Source organism: Zychaea mexicana, assembly GCF_025766255.1.
Source record: "Zychaea mexicana strain RSA 1403 chromosome Unknown BDB00scaffold_88, whole genome shotgun sequence".
NCBI classification, from domain to species: Eukaryota; Fungi; Mucoromycota; class Mucoromycetes; order Mucorales; family Lichtheimiaceae; genus Zychaea; species Zychaea mexicana.
This window is the reverse complement of record NW_026516751.1, coordinates 62,269-79,571: the sequence shown is the minus strand read 5'-3', so window position 1 is coordinate 79,571 and position 17,303 is coordinate 62,269. Positions and strand designations below refer to the sequence as shown.

Sequence of the window (17,303 nt, the reverse complement as noted above, 5' to 3'; positions counted from 1 at the left end):
CCCAACAACACCTCTTCTCTCTTTTCCATTAAACAACTCTCCTCCCGTTTGCTACAACAACACGAATGAACTTAGGCGACAAGTCAACCAACGAATTACTCTTTGTAAACTTCAACCAAGACTTTAGCTGTATCTCCCTGGGCAGCAAGCATGGTTACAGGATATACAATTGCGATCCCTATAGCAAATGTTACTCGAAACGTAAGAGAGTAAAAAAACTTTGTCTTTTTATCAAATTGCAATTCTAATTAAAATTTACAATGCTTGCTGTTATCATAATTAGCCGATGACGGTACGGGTATTGTGGAAATGTTATTCTGTACTTCGCTTGTGGCTCTTGTAGGCGCTGGAGAACAGCCTACATTTTCACCAAGACACTTGCAAATTATTAATACCAAAGTAATTGCATTCTTTAATTTATATTATTTGGGACTCTGTGTGTGTGTGTGTGTGTGTGCTGTTTAGTAACCCAAAGTAACCTGTTCCTCGTCTACGCATATATAAATGTATGATATATGATAAACCAACAACTACCACAAATAGAGACAATCGACGATATGCGAGTTGACGTTCCCGGCATCAATTCTTGCAGTTAAGATGAATCGAAGGCGGTTGATTGTTGTCTTGGAAGAACAGATTTTTGTCTACGATATCAGTAACATGAAGTTGCTTCATACCATCGATACGAGTCCCAATCCCGGAGGTAACAAAATGAAGAAAGGGTCTGGGACCTGAAGGGGAAAGGAGAGGAAGATACAAGAATATGGTCGTTATCAGTTGGAAAATGAGGCTAAACAGCGTCTAAAACCCTATCTATTATTGTTATTATTATGTAATATAGCTGTCTGTGCGCTATCACCCTCGAGTGAAAACTGCTACATTGCTTATCCAAGTCGGTCTTCGTCGACCTCACTGTTCACCACTACGAACAATCAGACTCCGCAGCCGTATTATGCAACGGGGGACGTGGAGATTTTCGATGCACTGACGCTGCAGCTCGTCAATATCGTTCAGGCACATAAAAGTCCGATCAGCAACATTGCCATGAATGCAGAAGGCACCTTGTTGGCTACGGCGAGTGAAAAGGTACATTATCTTTGAGAAGAGAACGAAAGAGAGCGAGGTTCTTGTTGTGGTTGCTGTTGGGTACCTTGAGAAAAGCGCTGGTGGATTATTTGATGCGCATTGTGGATCGAATTCACGTCCTGTTGCATAACATACATGCAACAAAACACGTACTATACCTAAGATATATACATTATGTATAACAGGGTACAGTAATTCGAGTCTTTTCCATCCCGGGCGCTAACAAGCTATATCAATTCCGTCGAGGATCATACCCAGCCAAAATCTATTCTATGTCATTCAATTTGGTGGGCTCACTATTGTGTGTCTCGAGTGATACGGAGACGGTTCACATTTTCAAATTATCGACGGGCACCGGTGCCCCTGGCAGTATTAATGGAAACGGAAATAGATACGATTACAGTGGCAATGGAGGAGGATTAGATGGTAAATCAGGAGGAGGACTAGTCGGATACGGCAATGATCAAAACGGCAACGAATTACGAAGCCGAAGTTCAAGTGTTGGGTAAACGAAAACCATTTTCTCTTTCTTTGGATGATTTTCTCCGTGTGTGTTCTTTTGCTCTCTTTGTGTTTCATCATATTTGGTGAAAGAGTGGATAGAGTTTTGAAAGGTAAAAAAGAAGATGAATAATGGCTAACGATGAAACAAAAAACCCGTAATATGGACATTGTTTTTTTGTTATAAGTCAAATGCTCCGACGATCCTCGCTTCACATTGGACGAAATATCGCTGGTAGTGTAGGCTCATACCTCCCAGAGATGATCACAGAGATGTGGGAACCGTCAAGGGATTTTGCATGGCTTAAACTACCGAGTGCTGGGGTACGAAGTCTGGTTGCTTTAAGCAGGTAAAAAGCGTGCTTTTGCAGATATACATGTCTAGATCAGGAAAAATAGCCAACTATCGTAACGTGGTAAAGTGAAAATGAAGGTGTACATACTATTAACCAACTCAAGCCAATGATTTTTCTGGTCAACATTATCCTATTCTATTCTAATTACTGTTATAGTACAACACCGCAAGTGATGGTTGTGACATCAGAAGGTTACTTTTATCAATTCAATATTGATCTGGAGAACGGCGGCGAGTGTGTCTTGCTCAAACAGTACAGGTAAAGTGATGGCACAAAAAGAGATTATAGAGAAGTGTAGTCTCTTGGCACCAACGCACAAGCGAGAGTCGAAAGGATGACGGGAAAAGGCGGATTAGCCAACTATATTCGCGATATTAATTCACGTCGTACATCTCAACCCCTCAACAAACTCATATTTTAGTCTTTTGGAACCGAGTGACAGTATGAAAGGTGGAGCAGGCGATGAAGAATGATTAAAACAGAAAATGTCGTTGACTCACTCTCTCGATATGGCATTTGTAGTAATAGCAGTAGTAGCCTGTTAGTTAAAAACAGGACCCTTTCTTTTTGCAAAGCAACTGATATATATCCCATTCCCTCTATGTAACCACTGATCCCCCTTACTAGCGACTTTATGACCATTCCAAACCATGTTTTCGAACAACAAGAAATGTTTGTATATGTAAATTTTCAAATTGCTCTCAATGCGGCCCGGATAGTATGTATGACGCCAGTAGATTTATTTATAACAGTATATGTATTGACAACCTGATTACTGGTTTGGAGGAGGATTTTGATTATTGTTTGTAAATCCAAGTTTTTGGTGTGTGTGTTTTGGTATATTACTTCGGCAATCCTGCTGTTATGTCGTTGACACGACTGCCAATGCTGCTATTTATTTTTTTATTTTTTTTAGGCGCGCAACAAATTATTACGTCGGTTTTTATTTCAAGTCACGTGCATATTAAATATGAGAGGTGAGGAGAAGAAGCTAAGTAGCGTTTGGCTAGTTGGCGATAGAAGGAAGAATTTCTTGGGTGCGGGTTAACAAAAGAGAATGGATTTGCGTTATAATGTTATCGGGAACGAAGGGAGAGTTGTTTAAAACAAAGCGCCAGTGGGCGTTCCAAAGACATTCTAATATACAGCTGATAATTATATCTGAAGGGAGACGGGGAGCATTTTGGGGAAAATACAGGTGAAAGATGGCATTGTGTACAGCAGATTCTGTAACAGATTGTAATAGTAGGTCGGGCCACACGGAGCACCAGATCGACCATTTGCGAGGGCATTGGTACAGGAAATGAGACAAATCATCTTCTTCTTGGTTACAAATTGGGCATACAGCGGATGTGAATTCGGAGGGCATGAATGATTGTAGAGTTTTACGGCATGAAATCTTATTGTGAAGCGCTCGATACCAAACATTCCTTGCCGTTGGCGAGATCTTCAATCGCCAGAAGGTATCCCATTGTCTAGGTGTTAAGATCGTGTTTTCCCGGGCTTCGACGTGTATAGACTTGTCGATGATTGCTTGTCTGAGTTCTTTTGCTGTGATCGTGGTCAATTGTTTATCTTGGACCTTGCACCATGCTCCCAGATCGACCGCCTTATGTTCACGGATAGCGGGATCAATAGAGTTGTGAAGAAGATGCCTCGGGATCAAAGTCTGAAACACCGCTGGATGGAATCCCAACTCACCCAAGTCCAAGAAGCGAACCAGTAGACCCAAAAGGCGCGGGTAAATCAAGAATTCCGTGGCGAGCCGTCTCCGTAAACAGCCATTCGCTAAATCAAAGATGAACAAATCATCCATTAGGATCCTGTGTTTGGCAATGCGTCGTAAGCATACGTCTAAGGTTTTGGTGAGCGGGCGCTGTGTCGGCGTCATGGCATCTAGGACGTGCAGTTGTAGAACTGTAGCGGTTGGTATGAGTTGGGATTGATAGTCAACCGTAAAGTTGTCTAAGGCCTTGCATAGCTGATTTGAGAAGCTGACGGGTTTACTCATTGAAGCGGTCCGAAGTCGGGGAAATAGGAGACACATATGTGGGTCCTGGTTTGGAGTCCATGTTGCCTGAGTATTAATTATCCACGAATGTATGAACGATCGCTGCTTGGTGTCATTAGTAAACATAGGTTGGATCCATCTGAGCTGGAGTGCTGGTTGTTGTGCTTCCGGGACTAATATTGCAAAGCCCCCTTGTTTGCGAGGTGGTGCCAGTCGGTGAAATGCAATCTTGGGAAACATCTTTTTAGTCGAGAAGTCATGGCAAATGCTGCGAACTTTCTTCTGGAATGCTTGAGGGACCGCGCAAACTCGTAAGACGTGCCAAAGTGATGATAATATCAGCACATTCAGAATTGTCGCTCGACCGCGAATCGAAAGTGCCCGGTGCGCATGGATGTTGCAGGCTGATTTGATCTTGCCTAGGAGTTTGTCCAGGAAGCCATCCCGTTGCTGCGGCGATTGATACAAAGGATATCCGAGATATACCAAGGCTTGATGGGCTCGTCGATCGAACCATGATCTAATGCCCATTCCCTCCAAACACGAGCGCAAAGTGGATGACGACTTGCCAGATAGCGATATGGCGTGCGTTTTGTCCATATTGACCTTGGCGTTTGATGCTCTGGAGTAGGTGTTTAAGTGGTGGCGGACTTGTTGCAAATCTGATTCATTATGAATGAAAACAAAGCAGTCATCGGCGTAGGCTAGAACCTTTAGTTTAGTCGGAGACGGTGTGACTGGGGTAAGAGCTTTACTTGCTGCCATCGATATATCATATCCGTGTAATTGTTCATCGTTGAGGATGCGGACCAAGAAAGGCTCTAAGGCCAGATTGAACAAAATAGGCGAGAGAGGGTCTCCTTGTCGAACGCCACGTTGTTGTTTAAATGCTGGAGACAAGGACCCGTTTATGTTAATTCGTAGATTGCTGCCGAAGAAAAGAGTCTTGATAGAAGATATGATCTTTGCTGGGAATCCCCATTTGCTAAGACAACATTCGAGATATTCTGGATGAACGCGGTCGTACGCTTTTTCCATATCCATAGATAAACCGACGTCATCGGCATTTACGCTGGCGGCATGGTCCATAGCAAGTCGTACAGCAAGCCCATTGTCTGCGATGTAGCGTCCGTGCACGAAACCCGTCTGATACTTGTTAAATAATGCATTACTAACACGGACTATTCGTGAGTTCATGATACGGGTAAATATTTTAGAGTCCGTGTTGATCAATGCAATTGGACGCCAGTTTCGTAGTTGGGAGAGCTACCCTTTCTTCGGAATGAGATAAATACATGTGTCTGACCATGATGCTGGGAATAGTGCCTGATGTAAAGCTGAATTGTAAATATCAACAGCCATTCTGCCATATAACGGGTGTTTGAAAATGGTAGACAACATGTTATAGGGCAGGCCGTCTAGTCCCGAACTGCTTCCTTTCGGTACACGTTTGGTTGCGTCAAGTAACTCGTCGAGAGTCATGCCTTCTGTTAAGATGTCGCAAGATTCTTATGAGAGCACGCATGATGGCGGTAAATGGTCCAACAGGTCTGATATTGCTGCTGCATCAGTCGGTTCCGGTGAGTATAATTGTGAATAAAATGAACAGACTGCTTGATGCATATGATCAATCGAAGAGTCTACGATGCCTGTTACTGGATGTTCTAGCTGGAGGATGTTCCTTTGTGCCATTCGTTGTTGTGCTGTGCGTTTTAGATAGCCGGCCAATATTTCGCTACGCTCTCTCCAGCGGACATTAGCTTTGATAGCTAAAATTCTAGCGTGATCATTTTGAATCTTGTTGAGCTCGGCGGTAATATCAGCAAGGCGCTGAGGTCGACTTCCTGTTGTCTTGAAATGGCGCATCATCTTATTACGTTGACGAAGTAGGTGTTTTTCGCGATGGTCTTTTTTTCTTGGCTAGATAAAGTCCATATTGACGGCATTCCTCTTTCGCAATCTTTTTGACTTCATCCCAGGCCTCTTGTGGCGAGGCTATGTTGGCAATTCTTATATGTGCCGATGAGAGTGCTGAATTCAGTTTTTCTTTAAACTGTACCGAGTTGACAATAAGTGGGTTGGCTCCCCATATGTCTTGACCCTGCCGGATATTACTGGCCCGCATACTGATCACTATCAATGCACGATTTGTCCAGTTGCTATTCACATGGCGGACATCGGGTGCCGAACACAGCAGGGAGAGTGATGATGACGCAAAGATATAATCAATTGACGATGTGCCTCGTCCGTTGTAGAAGTCGTCGTGAGGTTATTGGATCCGTCCGACGGCAGCATCAGGTTGACAAAGTTTTCATTCAAGTGTGCGCACCACTCTTTTGGTGCTGCTTTCATGAATGATGGGTCGCGCTGCGCATATGAATAGTTGAAATCTCCAAGGATAAACAACCTATCACCATGCGGAATCATATTTGGCTGTTGCAGGATTGGAAGGAGTTCGAGACTATAAAAATCTTTCCGATCCCTATAAAAGGGAGGGGTTAATCTAATCAGAGGCCATAGTCTCCGCGGACGATTGACCGGTGATCAAGTCGTTGGCGTGCTGTGGACCGCTGTCAGGGGACGTTGACTCAGTGGCGTCGAATTTGTTGTCGTCGCTTGAGTCTTCACTTTGCTGCTGCTGGGGATTGTGCTTCGAGGCCGAGGCACCCGATGGTGTGCTGATAGGCGACGTGTTCCGGTGCTCTTCGTGTGTTAAGGCGGAATCCAAACCTCCTGCTTCCGACGGAAGCGGTTGGGTAGCATCCTGTCAATGCATCCACTTCGTCCGAGCAGAGTATCATGTCTTCTGTTTCATCCTTATCAATTTCATCGGAGGATGATTGAGATGATGATTCATCGTCTGTTGGAGGTGTGAATTCTTCGTCTGAGGTATCCGTGTTGTCGCTGAGCGGTTCCTCGGTGACCATGGGTACATGTTTAGGCTGGGAACTTCAACGTTTGGAGTTCCCTTTGGGTTGTTGCTTTGGTGTGGCCTCGGGTTTGGAATGGTAATCATCGTTTTGTCCAAAGCTGACTTCGAGTGAACATTATGAGAGCGATGATCAGATTGTGTATCACTTAAATGTTGAGCTGGTGGATGCGATTGTTGGGTTTTGGTCTTCTTTGGACCTTTGCTGGTTGTCGTCGACTTTATTGGCGATGCTGAACCAGTCGTCGTCTTTGGTTGTTTGCGCGGGAGTGCGTTGTGTGGATGATCGCATTCTCTCGCATAGTGACCGATCATTCCACAGTTGAAGCATTCTGGTTGAACGCGGCTTGGACATTGTTTCAGAGTGTGGTCTTGGGAGTGACAATCGGCAGTAATCACCCATGGATTGCCAAGTAGCGTAAAAAGACCGTTCTCGGCCTTGCACGAGACCGAAGTCGACCTTGTGGGTGAGGGGCTTGTACGACTCTGGGGTGGTGTTCTTAGATTTCATGAGCACTGCGTATCCTTTACCCTGGAACCAACCACCCTTTACAGAGCGGTATAATCCAAGTTGCAACACGTGTCCGAATTGGGTAAGTGTTTGGCGCAACAAGACCTCCAGCTCATACATTTTGACGCCTGTAGGCAGTTTTTCGAGTTGTACTTTGGTGAGATCGTGTTCCGGAGGGAGCGATCTGACAGCCGGGAAGTGAACATCACCGACGGTAACGCCCTTTTCCAGTGCCAGGTTGCAGATGTCCTCGTCTGCAAAAGTCATCTCATACAGGACTTGTTTCTTTTCGCGGTGGTGGATGAGACCTATGGCCTCATCCTATGCTGCTATTTATATCAAGTGCTCTGGAATGTGTCGGAGGAGCAATAGCGATTCATTATGCAGTCTCTACAGCCAGATCAATAGGGCTCAGTCACACCACATGAGTTTCACACACGCGCAATGACTAGCTACCAAAAGTTGAGAGGTGTGTAGAAATGGTATAAAAAGAAACATGTCTTTTACTTTTTCTGCTTCTCCTCAATGATCTCTTTGAGGTTGTTTGGGTTTTGACACCAAGCGAACAGCTCGTGGGTTGAGCATAGTGGTACAACTATGTTCGTTCGTCGCGCTTTTCCAGATAGACGAGTTTATTTGTTCATTCGGTTTGTCTTAAGGGGTTTGGCCAGCCTCTATGCGTCTTTCGACTTGAACATCAACTCTACAGGGCCTGCTCATGAGGGGGCCCTCCAATCTAGAAAATGATAAAAGATAATAAACAACTCACTGCTCTTGATGGCGGTGCTGGAGGATGTTTTTCTGAAACATAAGATGATCGATATGGTGTGATGATTTCAGACATACGTCGTATTCATGCGCATGCTGCCTGTTTCAGTCACTCTTTGTTGATTGTTCTATTACCACCACCGATGCACAAGAAGTGTATAGAATAGCCACATGCTGCTCTGTTTTGGGCACAGCATTTGCTTAGCTTGATGAATATTTAAAGCCTTTTCAAGATCAATGTGAGATAGTACACTACTGACAACACTTGTGCTGCTTTATTTTATGACCTTGTTACTGCTGCTAAAGTTAAATTTATATTATGCGTCAAGTGCGTATTGATTGTACGGGCGATATGTAGTGGAAACGGGATCTAATTAAAAAAATTACCATACTGAGCTTTTGTTTATATTTTTAAGAGCTCGGCGGGGCATACGTGTATACTAGTTTACGGCTCTATGTATAGCAGCACCCATTTGCCATCAGATACTTAAATGGTCAGAGCCATCAGCATACCATAACATTTCTCACGTGACCGCAGAGAAGGCAAAGTATCTGACGCTTGTTGATTAGACGATGCACCTGTGTTTGTAAATATTCTGACAATTATGATATGAGTATACCAATACTATTAACAAGCTGCACGTGAACGTGTCTACCGACCAATTATGACCCCTGCAAACTTTTATAACAAGACTAACCACCCAGAAAGGATGACAATCCACAAGTAATGGTCATCATCGTAGACGCCCCAAAACTTAATCTCGCGCAGAGTGCTGTTCTTGGATAGAAGTAATACCAAAAGCCCTTACAAGTCAATTCCTTGTAGTATCGGAAGACCAAGACATGTTGCAAAAGATGGTGATGCCCATATAGATGACAGATGCCGTAGAGCTTCAAATCCTCGATACACCCACTCAGCTGCAGACTTTTGATTAGTTGAAGCAGCTTTCGTTCCTCGACACTATCACACTGTACCCGGTCACGAAAAACTACATCAAGGGTATAAAGCGTCGGTATATCAGCTGAATCGATAGGAGGTCGGTTGTCACGGCGTTTGGTATATTCGTTATTCAGTACAGCTGCCATTTTCATTCCCTCGTCCCGCAGCTCATGAGAAAAAACGAACGCAATATGTAAAGCAGGATCATGGTAGCTCACACCATAGTAGTTGTTGTCATCGTTGCCACACGTGCACGGTCACTGTTGCTGTTGATGATGGCAGTGCCACTCATGGTGGGCTTTTCGATATTGCAGATCTGTAAAGTTTTCAATGCGTTTATATAAATGGATAGCAGCAACCGAATCCAATGCCGTGATGTATCGAAATAAGCTCCTCCACTGCAGGTAATCGTTCCATAAATGCAATACAATCACGCTCGTTTATTTCGACAAGCAAATACGGACAGCTGGTTTGATCGTACATGGTTGTCGCAAAGGAATACGTAAGAGCACCACATCTGATAGTCCAACGCCAAGTTATTCATCCAAAATGCCTTGAAATCCAAGTCGATTGTTTCGATACGAGAAAAATGACCAAGCATAGTAAAAAACGCGGCAGGAACATTTCAAGTAATGTCTGTAAGTGTCAATGTGTGCAGCTGGGCCATGCAAAGCGATGGAGATAATGGTGGCCGATCAGGACCATTGTATTTTTGTTTGGCTATTCCAACGGGTGCTGGTGTTTGGCCAACAGTCGGGTTAATAGTGGTAGGCGTGATCTTCACATATGGCAAGGTGATAAAAGGACCCACCACCATCATCATCATCAAGTTCTTGGTGTTGCAGTAGTAGTAGTAATTGGTTTCTATCTCAGTGCTTTGCTGGATCCTATCCTAGATGTTGTCTTCGCTTTCAGGGAAACTGGTGTCATCCATATAATACTCGAGTTTGAGGCACTGTGGGAATAATAGATGTCGAGATCTGTAGAAGGAGCGCTTATGATGATACCCCCTTACAGCTCAGTAGATATAATAACCAACACCAAGAAGCTAGCGTAAGTTAGGCCATCGCTGTTAGACTGAATCGATCCTTCGCTTGTCCATCGTTGTGCGCCAATCTTTAATTGAATGATATTGTCGAATCGCACCGTCGTCGTCATTGGTGGTATACGGTCATCGACATTGTTGTGACGGTGATGGTTGTGGACTACAAGTGGTGATGATGGCTTTTGAGCAAATGCTCTCTTCTCAATCCAAGCCGCAGCATCGAGCTGGTGGATATATAGAGTGAGACAACTGAGGGCTTGCGGCAAGTGCATGAAGTAATGCAGAGTTTGAGCCATAGCGCTCCATGGTCAGTGGAGTGAGCCGGTCTGAGGAACCATTTCGTTAACGGGAGCGGGGGTACAGTGATTGTTAATTGGTATGGAGCACTCGATTCAATGTCTTTGTGTCACTCAGGGTGACAGAAAGGTAAATTCAGCCAAGATGGGGCGTCACAGTTTTTGGCGAAATAAAGTTATGTCATTCGTGTATCCACACTCAAGTGGGCTTTCTGATGATGGAGTGGGTGGCAGAGAGAGAAAGAGCCGCGGGGGTTGAGTAGAGGAGTGATGAGTGTATGTGTGAAAAGCTGTTTTAATTTGGTCTTTGAGAAGGCAAAAAGAGATCCGCTTCTCTTTTTCTCTCGTTTTGGCAGGTGATCTGGATTCCCGCGAAAACTTTCCTTGATGCAATCTATCTATCTATCGTATCAAAACTCTATCGTCCCAACTTGGGGAGATGTGTGTAGGACATACCGTTCTAAACAGCTCTCACCATCATCGGTTTTGTTATCTTCACTGTACTGTATTGAGAGAAGAACAGGTGATTAGAAACAAGAAGGTGACTTTTCTGATTTGGATTGGGTAAAGAGGACACCACTGAATGTAACACAACGGACAAAGCAAGTGGCACACGTGCTACAATAACTTGAAAATGCACCATATTTGGTGTATTGTCTCTCTCTACACACACTAGTGCATTCATAATAAATAGAGACCTGGGCCCAGCCATCTGTTTGTCTCTTGTTGCGGAAAAGAAGACAATATGCATCTATCGACATGAAGCTAGAACGAACATCAGATCACAGAACAATACAGCAGCAACAGGTCTTCATTGAGTAACGCCGCTCTCAGAAATGGTATATATGCCTTTTTCACTGGCCCAAGTAAAGAAAATTCCGCTTATGGTTTGCTATTTCCCAAAGGGCGGTTTTTTCCGTGGGAAGGGGAGCGTTAATTGCCATTCGTGGTGTTTATTTTCCCTTTTCTTGCGATATTTTATTATCAAAATTCTGTGTTCTATCGCCAGAGAAGAGATAGCAACCTTGATAAAGTGCAAGACGCGCACACCCGACGTACCACAGTAGTCTTTGACAAGCCCTGCTGAAGAGAGAGAGAAAGAGAGAGAGAGATAGCTGGTGTCCAATCACCATTGTTGCTGGCGTTGCGCTGCTGTTTGTTGGGCTGTTCCGTCGGGTGGGGACGGTCCAGGGTAAATCGAGTAAATCGGTGCGATGCGTGATTTGCTCTGTGTGCGTATATGTGTGATCCAGAAGAAAAATAAGCTTACCGATCGCGAGATATTCTGCTCACAAAACACACCTCTCGCTTGGTAATACGGATTATTCGCTGGTGTGTTTGTGAGACCATCCTGGAAGATCTGGCTGCGTCAGATGCATGCGTGTGAGAGAGAATATGTGCATCAAAACAGGTATGAAAATGGTTATAAATGCGTGTGGTTGTAACAGCCTGATTTTCTTCCGTTTCCTTTATCCCTTTCCTTTTTCATCTCTTTTTCCTTGATACACGCACACACACTGGGCGAAGATGGATAGTGGTAGTGCCAGCAACGAAAAGCATCAAACCACGTCGGATGATGACAAGCCCGTGCCCTCCTATACTTCGTCTCACGATGGAGGCTCTGTTGAAGACCAAAATGGGGGTCAACCACAAAAGCACAAGCTGAAGCGCTCGCTAAAAACTCGCCATTTGACGGTTAGAGATACTGACAGAAACAAAGTACTGCCCCAGCACTAAACATGTGTATGGTTTTAGATGATTGCATTAGGTGGTGTCATTGGCCAAGGTCTCTTCTTGTCCGCCGGCGCCAACTTGAATCACGGAGGTAAATGGCAAAAAAAGACCGTGACAACAAAGGAGAAAGGAAGGGCTAATCCACTACTTGTACCCTCTGTATCTGTAATAATTATCAGGTCCTGCTGGTGCGCTGATTGGTAATGCTGCAAATCAGGTAGAATCAAGAAGCAAGCAAAAATAGAATTTTCTGACTCTTTTCTTATTTCTGCTCTTATCGCTATCATCGATCGTTTTAATGCAGCCTACGCGATTGTCGGTTTTATCGTATTCTGGGTCGCCTACTCACTGGGTGAAATGGCCACCTACATCCCGGTAAGAGAAGAAAAAAGCGCCTTCCCTTCCCCCTTCCTCCGTGATCTGCAAGTTCTTTGCCCTCGAGCATGAGCATATGCATGAAGAAGGAAAGCTAATAATAACTTATTTGTTGTTTATTGTATCGTTGATGAACTTCCATTTGTTCAGGTGTCTGGTTCATTTACTATCTTCTGCAGACGCTTCGTTGATGATTCATTCGGTTGCATGGTCGGTTACAACTACTGGTACGTTCATTATGGGCAACTAGAAGCTAAGATCCTTTTACTATATCTGATACCCCACACATCGCAAACAGGGGTTGCTGGGCCATTATTGTAGCAGCCGAACTGGTCGCTTTACCGCTTGTTATGCAGTTCTGGACAAGTGCTGTACCTGATTGGGCGTGTAAGTACGGATAGTGGCAACAGTGACTACGCATGTTTCTAACCACATTTTCATCTGCCAGGGTCGCTTATTTTTCTGGTGGTCATCTTTTTGCTCAACTTGTTTGGCGCACGAAGCTATGGTGAAACTGAGTATTGGTTTAGTATGGTAAGCATCCTATCTATTTTTGTCATGGCGGTGGTAGAAGTGTGGATCTGCGTAGCCAACAAAGCGTTGCTTGCTTGCTCAGCGACTTTGTTTGTATCTTTTAGATCAAGGTTTTGGCAGTCATTATTTTCATCATTGTTGGCGCCTGTGTCTCCGGTGGCCTTATTGGGTATATTTCTTTTCCAGTTGCAGTTGACGGCGGCGGCAAAAGCAACTCATCAACGTTGAACGAATGCAACTAACAAAGCGCCGTTGTCCACATAGTGATGAAAAGTACGGCTTCAAGTACTGGGAGAACGGAGGTGCCTTCCCTCACGGTGTTCTCGGTGTCATTGACTCATTTGTGCTTGCGTCGTTCAGTATGCAAGGTACTGAGATCATTGGTATCACCGTAAGTTTTTCTCTTGTGCTTCTCATTTTCTACTTGTGGCGAAGCTTTATTACTGCTCTGCACTTACCCGCTGATATATCATCGTACTCTTAATAGGCTGGTGAATGTAGTAATCCACTAAAGGTAAAGGCTCGTTCCTCTTTCTTAAACAGCAGCAAAAGATGTTATGTACTGATTTCGTTTGGCTTAGCAAGTGCCTCGTGCTATCAAGACTGTCTTCTGGCGTATTATCATTTTCTACCTTGGCTCAGGTGATATACTTTACACACATGCAAACATTTGCAACGTACATCTCTTTCTAGTGACTGACACATTTCTTGTCATGGTTAATCATAGTTTTCATAATGGGCCAAGTTATTCCATGGGATGATCGTAAGTGGGATTATCTTTAGACTACTAATCATGCAAGAACAATATGCATGTAATGCATGCAGCAGTGAGGCTCATCATTTCTGCTTCTACAACATTATAAAGCTCATAACCTGAACACGAAGAGTGGTTCCGCGACCGTCTCTCCGTTCACACTTGTGTTCGAAAAGGGCAGTCTAGCGAGTGTCGCACATATTATGAACGTTGTGATTCTGATCACGGTATGTTCTGTTCGAATACTGAGAAAAAGATTAAAATTTCCAAAACTATTCTATTTTTACTCGTTACAGTATGATGAGTAAGGCCATTCATGAAGATCCTTTTTTACTATTTTACTCCTTTTAGGTCCTTTCTTGTGCTAACAGTGGCCTGTATGTCTCGAGCCGCACCATGCTTGCTCTGGCCGAAGAAGGCATTGCGTGGAAGAAGCTTGGTTAGTAATATGTAACCATGAGAAAAAGAAAAAGTTTGTTGCCATCTTCAGAAAGAAACTAAACCTGATCCAACTGTATCATCTTTTTAATCGGCCATCGTCATCGCTGCTGTCGATATGATGCTTCTTCTCGGAACACGTACGTATAGCTTATATTTCCAAGCGCGGTGTGCCCGTTTATGCCCTTATTTGTACTGCACTCGTGAGTCTGGTGACCTTTGTTACGTCGGTGATTCCAGGAAAGGCTCTGTACCAGGTTCTCGTGAGCTTGTCTGGTATTGCGGGCTTTGTCACATGGGGAAGCATCTGTCTTGCCCATTTCCGATTCCGCCAAGCATTCAAGGCTCAGGGCAGATCTCTGGACATTCTACCATTTAAGGCAATTTGGTAAGCATCAGAGAAATCGTCTGAAAATATGAGAAGTAGAAAAGGCCACTGTCTCTTGTGATAAGATGATTATATGCTACCCAGACTCAATGGTGATACATCACGTACTTATTCCATTACAAAATCAGGCATCCATTCGGTGATATCTTTGACATGTTCGCCTGCGTAGTCTGCTCCTTGATCACTGGCTACTCTTACTTTTATCCACCAGATGCCGTTGGTCTTGTTGGTAACTACGCTGGTCTTGTTATGTGTGCCGTTGGTTTTGGATTCGCCAAATGGTGGACTCGTTCCAAGATGGTTCCATTGACAGAAATTGACTTGGATACCGGTGTTTCTGAACTCGTTACCGAGAAGCACTTGCGGGATGAAATGCTTGAAGAGCGTGCCATCACCGGTACTTGGAGCCAAAGAATCTGGAAGCGTATTGTCATTGTCTTCACTTAATTATTTTTGCCTTCTTTTTTTTTCCTTATCCCCATCGTCTATAACTACCACTATTATTACTCCAAATTACCCCTCTTATTATCCTGTTAAATAGCACAGCAACGACAACGACAACAACCGTGTCATTCCTATATGTACTCTAAATGTTATGTAAAAACAAAAACAACAACAGCTCACATATAATATCTTCTCACAATGTCAAATATTTCTTTGTAACATAAACCACACAGTCTAACTTTTTGACAAAAAGATACTTGATACTATGTATTTTAAAGTTGAACCCGACAACTTGAGATATTTGAAACGTAAGACTATATGAGTACGGTAACGTTTTCTGGAATTTAGAAGAATTTAAGTTACCGTATAACGCAGTAACGAGTACATAGAGCAGACATATTAGAAACCAAATGAATGGGAGAACATTTGTGAGAGACTCTTCGAGATGCTACATAGCTCAGCAACAATAGAAGAAGCTAGTTTAATGATGTTATATAACTCGGTAATATTGCTGTTCTTCTATGTCTACATATTAATTCATATTTGCTTTTCTCGCATCGCTTGTCATCAACTATTTATAAAACACGCTTTTTTAAGTATTTTTCTTTCTAACCTTACTTTCCCTTCAACAAACAAAAAGCATCACTATAAGTACAGGACCTAGCATTCGCATATTGTACCGGGAAAAAGTGCTTTTCACGCGATGAGGATTCAGCTTTACTCTATTGAAGCCAAGCGAATTATGATGGCGATGTGGTGATCATAAACTCCTAAACGCAAAGGAGCAATAGCTTTCGAGAAAAAGGACATATGGAGAAAGGGAAGTAGGACAAATTGCAGATTCTATAAACAGCACCGGCACGTTCTTATGCAAGTAGTAGTGTCTATATGAGAAAACCTGGATGCATATCGTATTTAAAGGAACAATCTGTACAATTCGAATCATCCGCATTTTTTTCTATTTATGAACATCGAAGCAAGGATAAACTCCAAGAGCGCGCACACAAATAATAGCGAATATGCTTTCCTGAGACCCAACAAGGGTCGTGTCCTGCAAACAGCGGTGTAGTCAAATGATCCACACTTTATATTAACATGTTTAAGCACTGGGGACTTGGACCTGAACATGCGTCGAAACGCGAAATGTGATAGCTTTAATACAGCAACATTGATCGCTTTAAAACAGGACCTGATGAATGTAGAAGTACAGCCGATAAGACAGCATCAAGCTTCTCCTTTTACATGTAGCTCTTTGGTGTGCGCAAATGACGGTTGCATACTTTATGCTTCATATCACAGCTAATTTCTACCATAGATGAAGTTATACCCAAATCTCCCAACTCGGCAGAATGGTTTTAACTACGAAAGATGTACTTACGAGAGCACAAAGGCTTACGCGAAATTCTATCCATATTTCCATGGCATAACATCTCACTGTCTCATCACCCTACTGTTATGAAACTGAACATAATGTGATCTCAGCTATCCAGAGAACACACTGTTGTTGGCTAACATCCAAAATTCTCAGATTACCGTTTAAGCCTTTGCGAAACGGCAGCAAACGGCGTTTTGTATCTTTCGGATGAAACTATGCAGTGGCGCTAACCTCATAGAGAATGGGTGTGTCTGTCATGGCTGTGCTGTAGGGTAGTTTACACGTTTATCTTAACGTTTCGCGCTATCTTTTCTTTCTTCACTCAAAAATCCGCAAACGATGTTTTAGGGAATTTGGTGAGAGTGCCCCAGCTTTTGCATGTAAATCTCTAAACCAATGCATTCAGATGCAGCTGGTACAGTACACGTTAGACGTCGCGTAATGCAAAGAAGAGAGGGATATAGGTCAGAATAAGCATTTATAGCACCCAAGTGCAATCATCGGAGCTAGTTAGTCGATGATAAGAATAGTGGAACGCCAACATCGGCAGTATTTTTTACGTCAACATATACATCTACAAAAACACAAATGTAGATGCCATTAAAACTGCTTTTAGATGCACATTGAAGAAGAAAAAGGAACCATCTTAATTTGCTAATATACATACCGTGGAGTTTTCCCTATCTATGGGGCTACTGCCGGTATTGGTACCTAGTTTTTTTTTTTTTTTCACAAAACGAAGCTGTATGTTTACCACGCTTGTATGATATATGATGGGCTATATATGGACCAAGAAACAATGATCCAATGTAGATTAT

General features: G+C 43.4%; 4 protein-coding genes across 4 annotated transcripts; 2 read left to right on the top strand and 2 right to left on the bottom strand.

Annotated features, from left to right (window-relative positions):
- Positions 1–65: 65 nt before the first annotated feature.
- On the top strand, positions 66–2,205 carry BDB00DRAFT_770682 (WD40-repeat-containing domain protein; the record flags this gene model as incomplete). The annotated part of the gene is made up of 8 exons (XM_053119903.1): positions 66–201; positions 284–399; positions 544–703; positions 842–1,086; positions 1,272–1,455; positions 1,510–1,591; positions 1,776–1,937; positions 2,100–2,205. 8 exons carry the CDS (start codon positions 66–68, stop codon positions 2,203–2,205), a joined length of 1,191 nt encoding a protein of 396 aa, XP_052975671.1.
- Positions 2,206–9,994: 7,789 nt separating this feature from the next.
- BDB00DRAFT_876391 (uncharacterized protein) lies at positions 9,995–10,443 on the bottom strand (the record flags this gene model as incomplete). The annotated part of the gene is made up of 2 exons (XM_053127481.1): positions 9,995–10,057; positions 10,138–10,443. 2 exons carry the CDS (start codon positions 10,441–10,443, stop codon positions 9,995–9,997), a joined length of 369 nt encoding a protein of 122 aa, XP_052975670.1.
- Positions 10,444–11,111: 668 nt separating this feature from the next.
- BDB00DRAFT_843256 (uncharacterized protein) lies at positions 11,112–11,627 on the bottom strand. Its single transcript, XM_053124948.1, has 2 exons — positions 11,453–11,627; positions 11,112–11,309 (listed from the first exon to the last, which is right to left on the bottom strand). Exons 1-2 carry the CDS (start codon positions 11,574–11,576, stop codon positions 11,221–11,223), a joined length of 213 nt encoding a protein of 70 aa, XP_052975669.1. The 5' UTR covers positions 11,577–11,627; the 3' UTR covers positions 11,112–11,220.
- Positions 11,628–11,970: 343 nt separating this feature from the next.
- Positions 11,971–15,113, top strand: BDB00DRAFT_770696 (amino acid permease/ SLC12A domain-containing protein; the record flags this gene model as incomplete). Its single annotated transcript, XM_053119904.1, has 16 exons — positions 11,971–12,138; positions 12,199–12,268; positions 12,357–12,377; positions 12,482–12,552; positions 12,703–12,779; positions 12,851–12,939; positions 13,001–13,086; positions 13,191–13,277; positions 13,361–13,477; positions 13,574–13,600; positions 13,668–13,728; positions 13,814–13,849; positions 13,952–14,067; positions 14,192–14,279; positions 14,429–14,666; positions 14,795–15,113. 16 exons carry the CDS (start codon positions 11,971–11,973, stop codon positions 15,111–15,113), a joined length of 1,671 nt encoding a protein of 556 aa, XP_052975668.1.
- Between the last annotated feature and the right edge of the window lie 2,190 nt (positions 15,114–17,303).

Coding starts and splice junctions, on each gene's coding strand:
- BDB00DRAFT_843256 (XM_053124948.1), bottom strand. CDS start 11,576: ATGGTGATTGGACACCAGCTATCTCTCTCTCTCTTTCTCTCTCTCTTC. Junction 11,310..11,452: donor TCAAGGTTGCTATCTCTTCT/CTGGCGATAGAA, acceptor AATTTTCTTTAC/TTGGGCCAGTGAAAAAGGCA.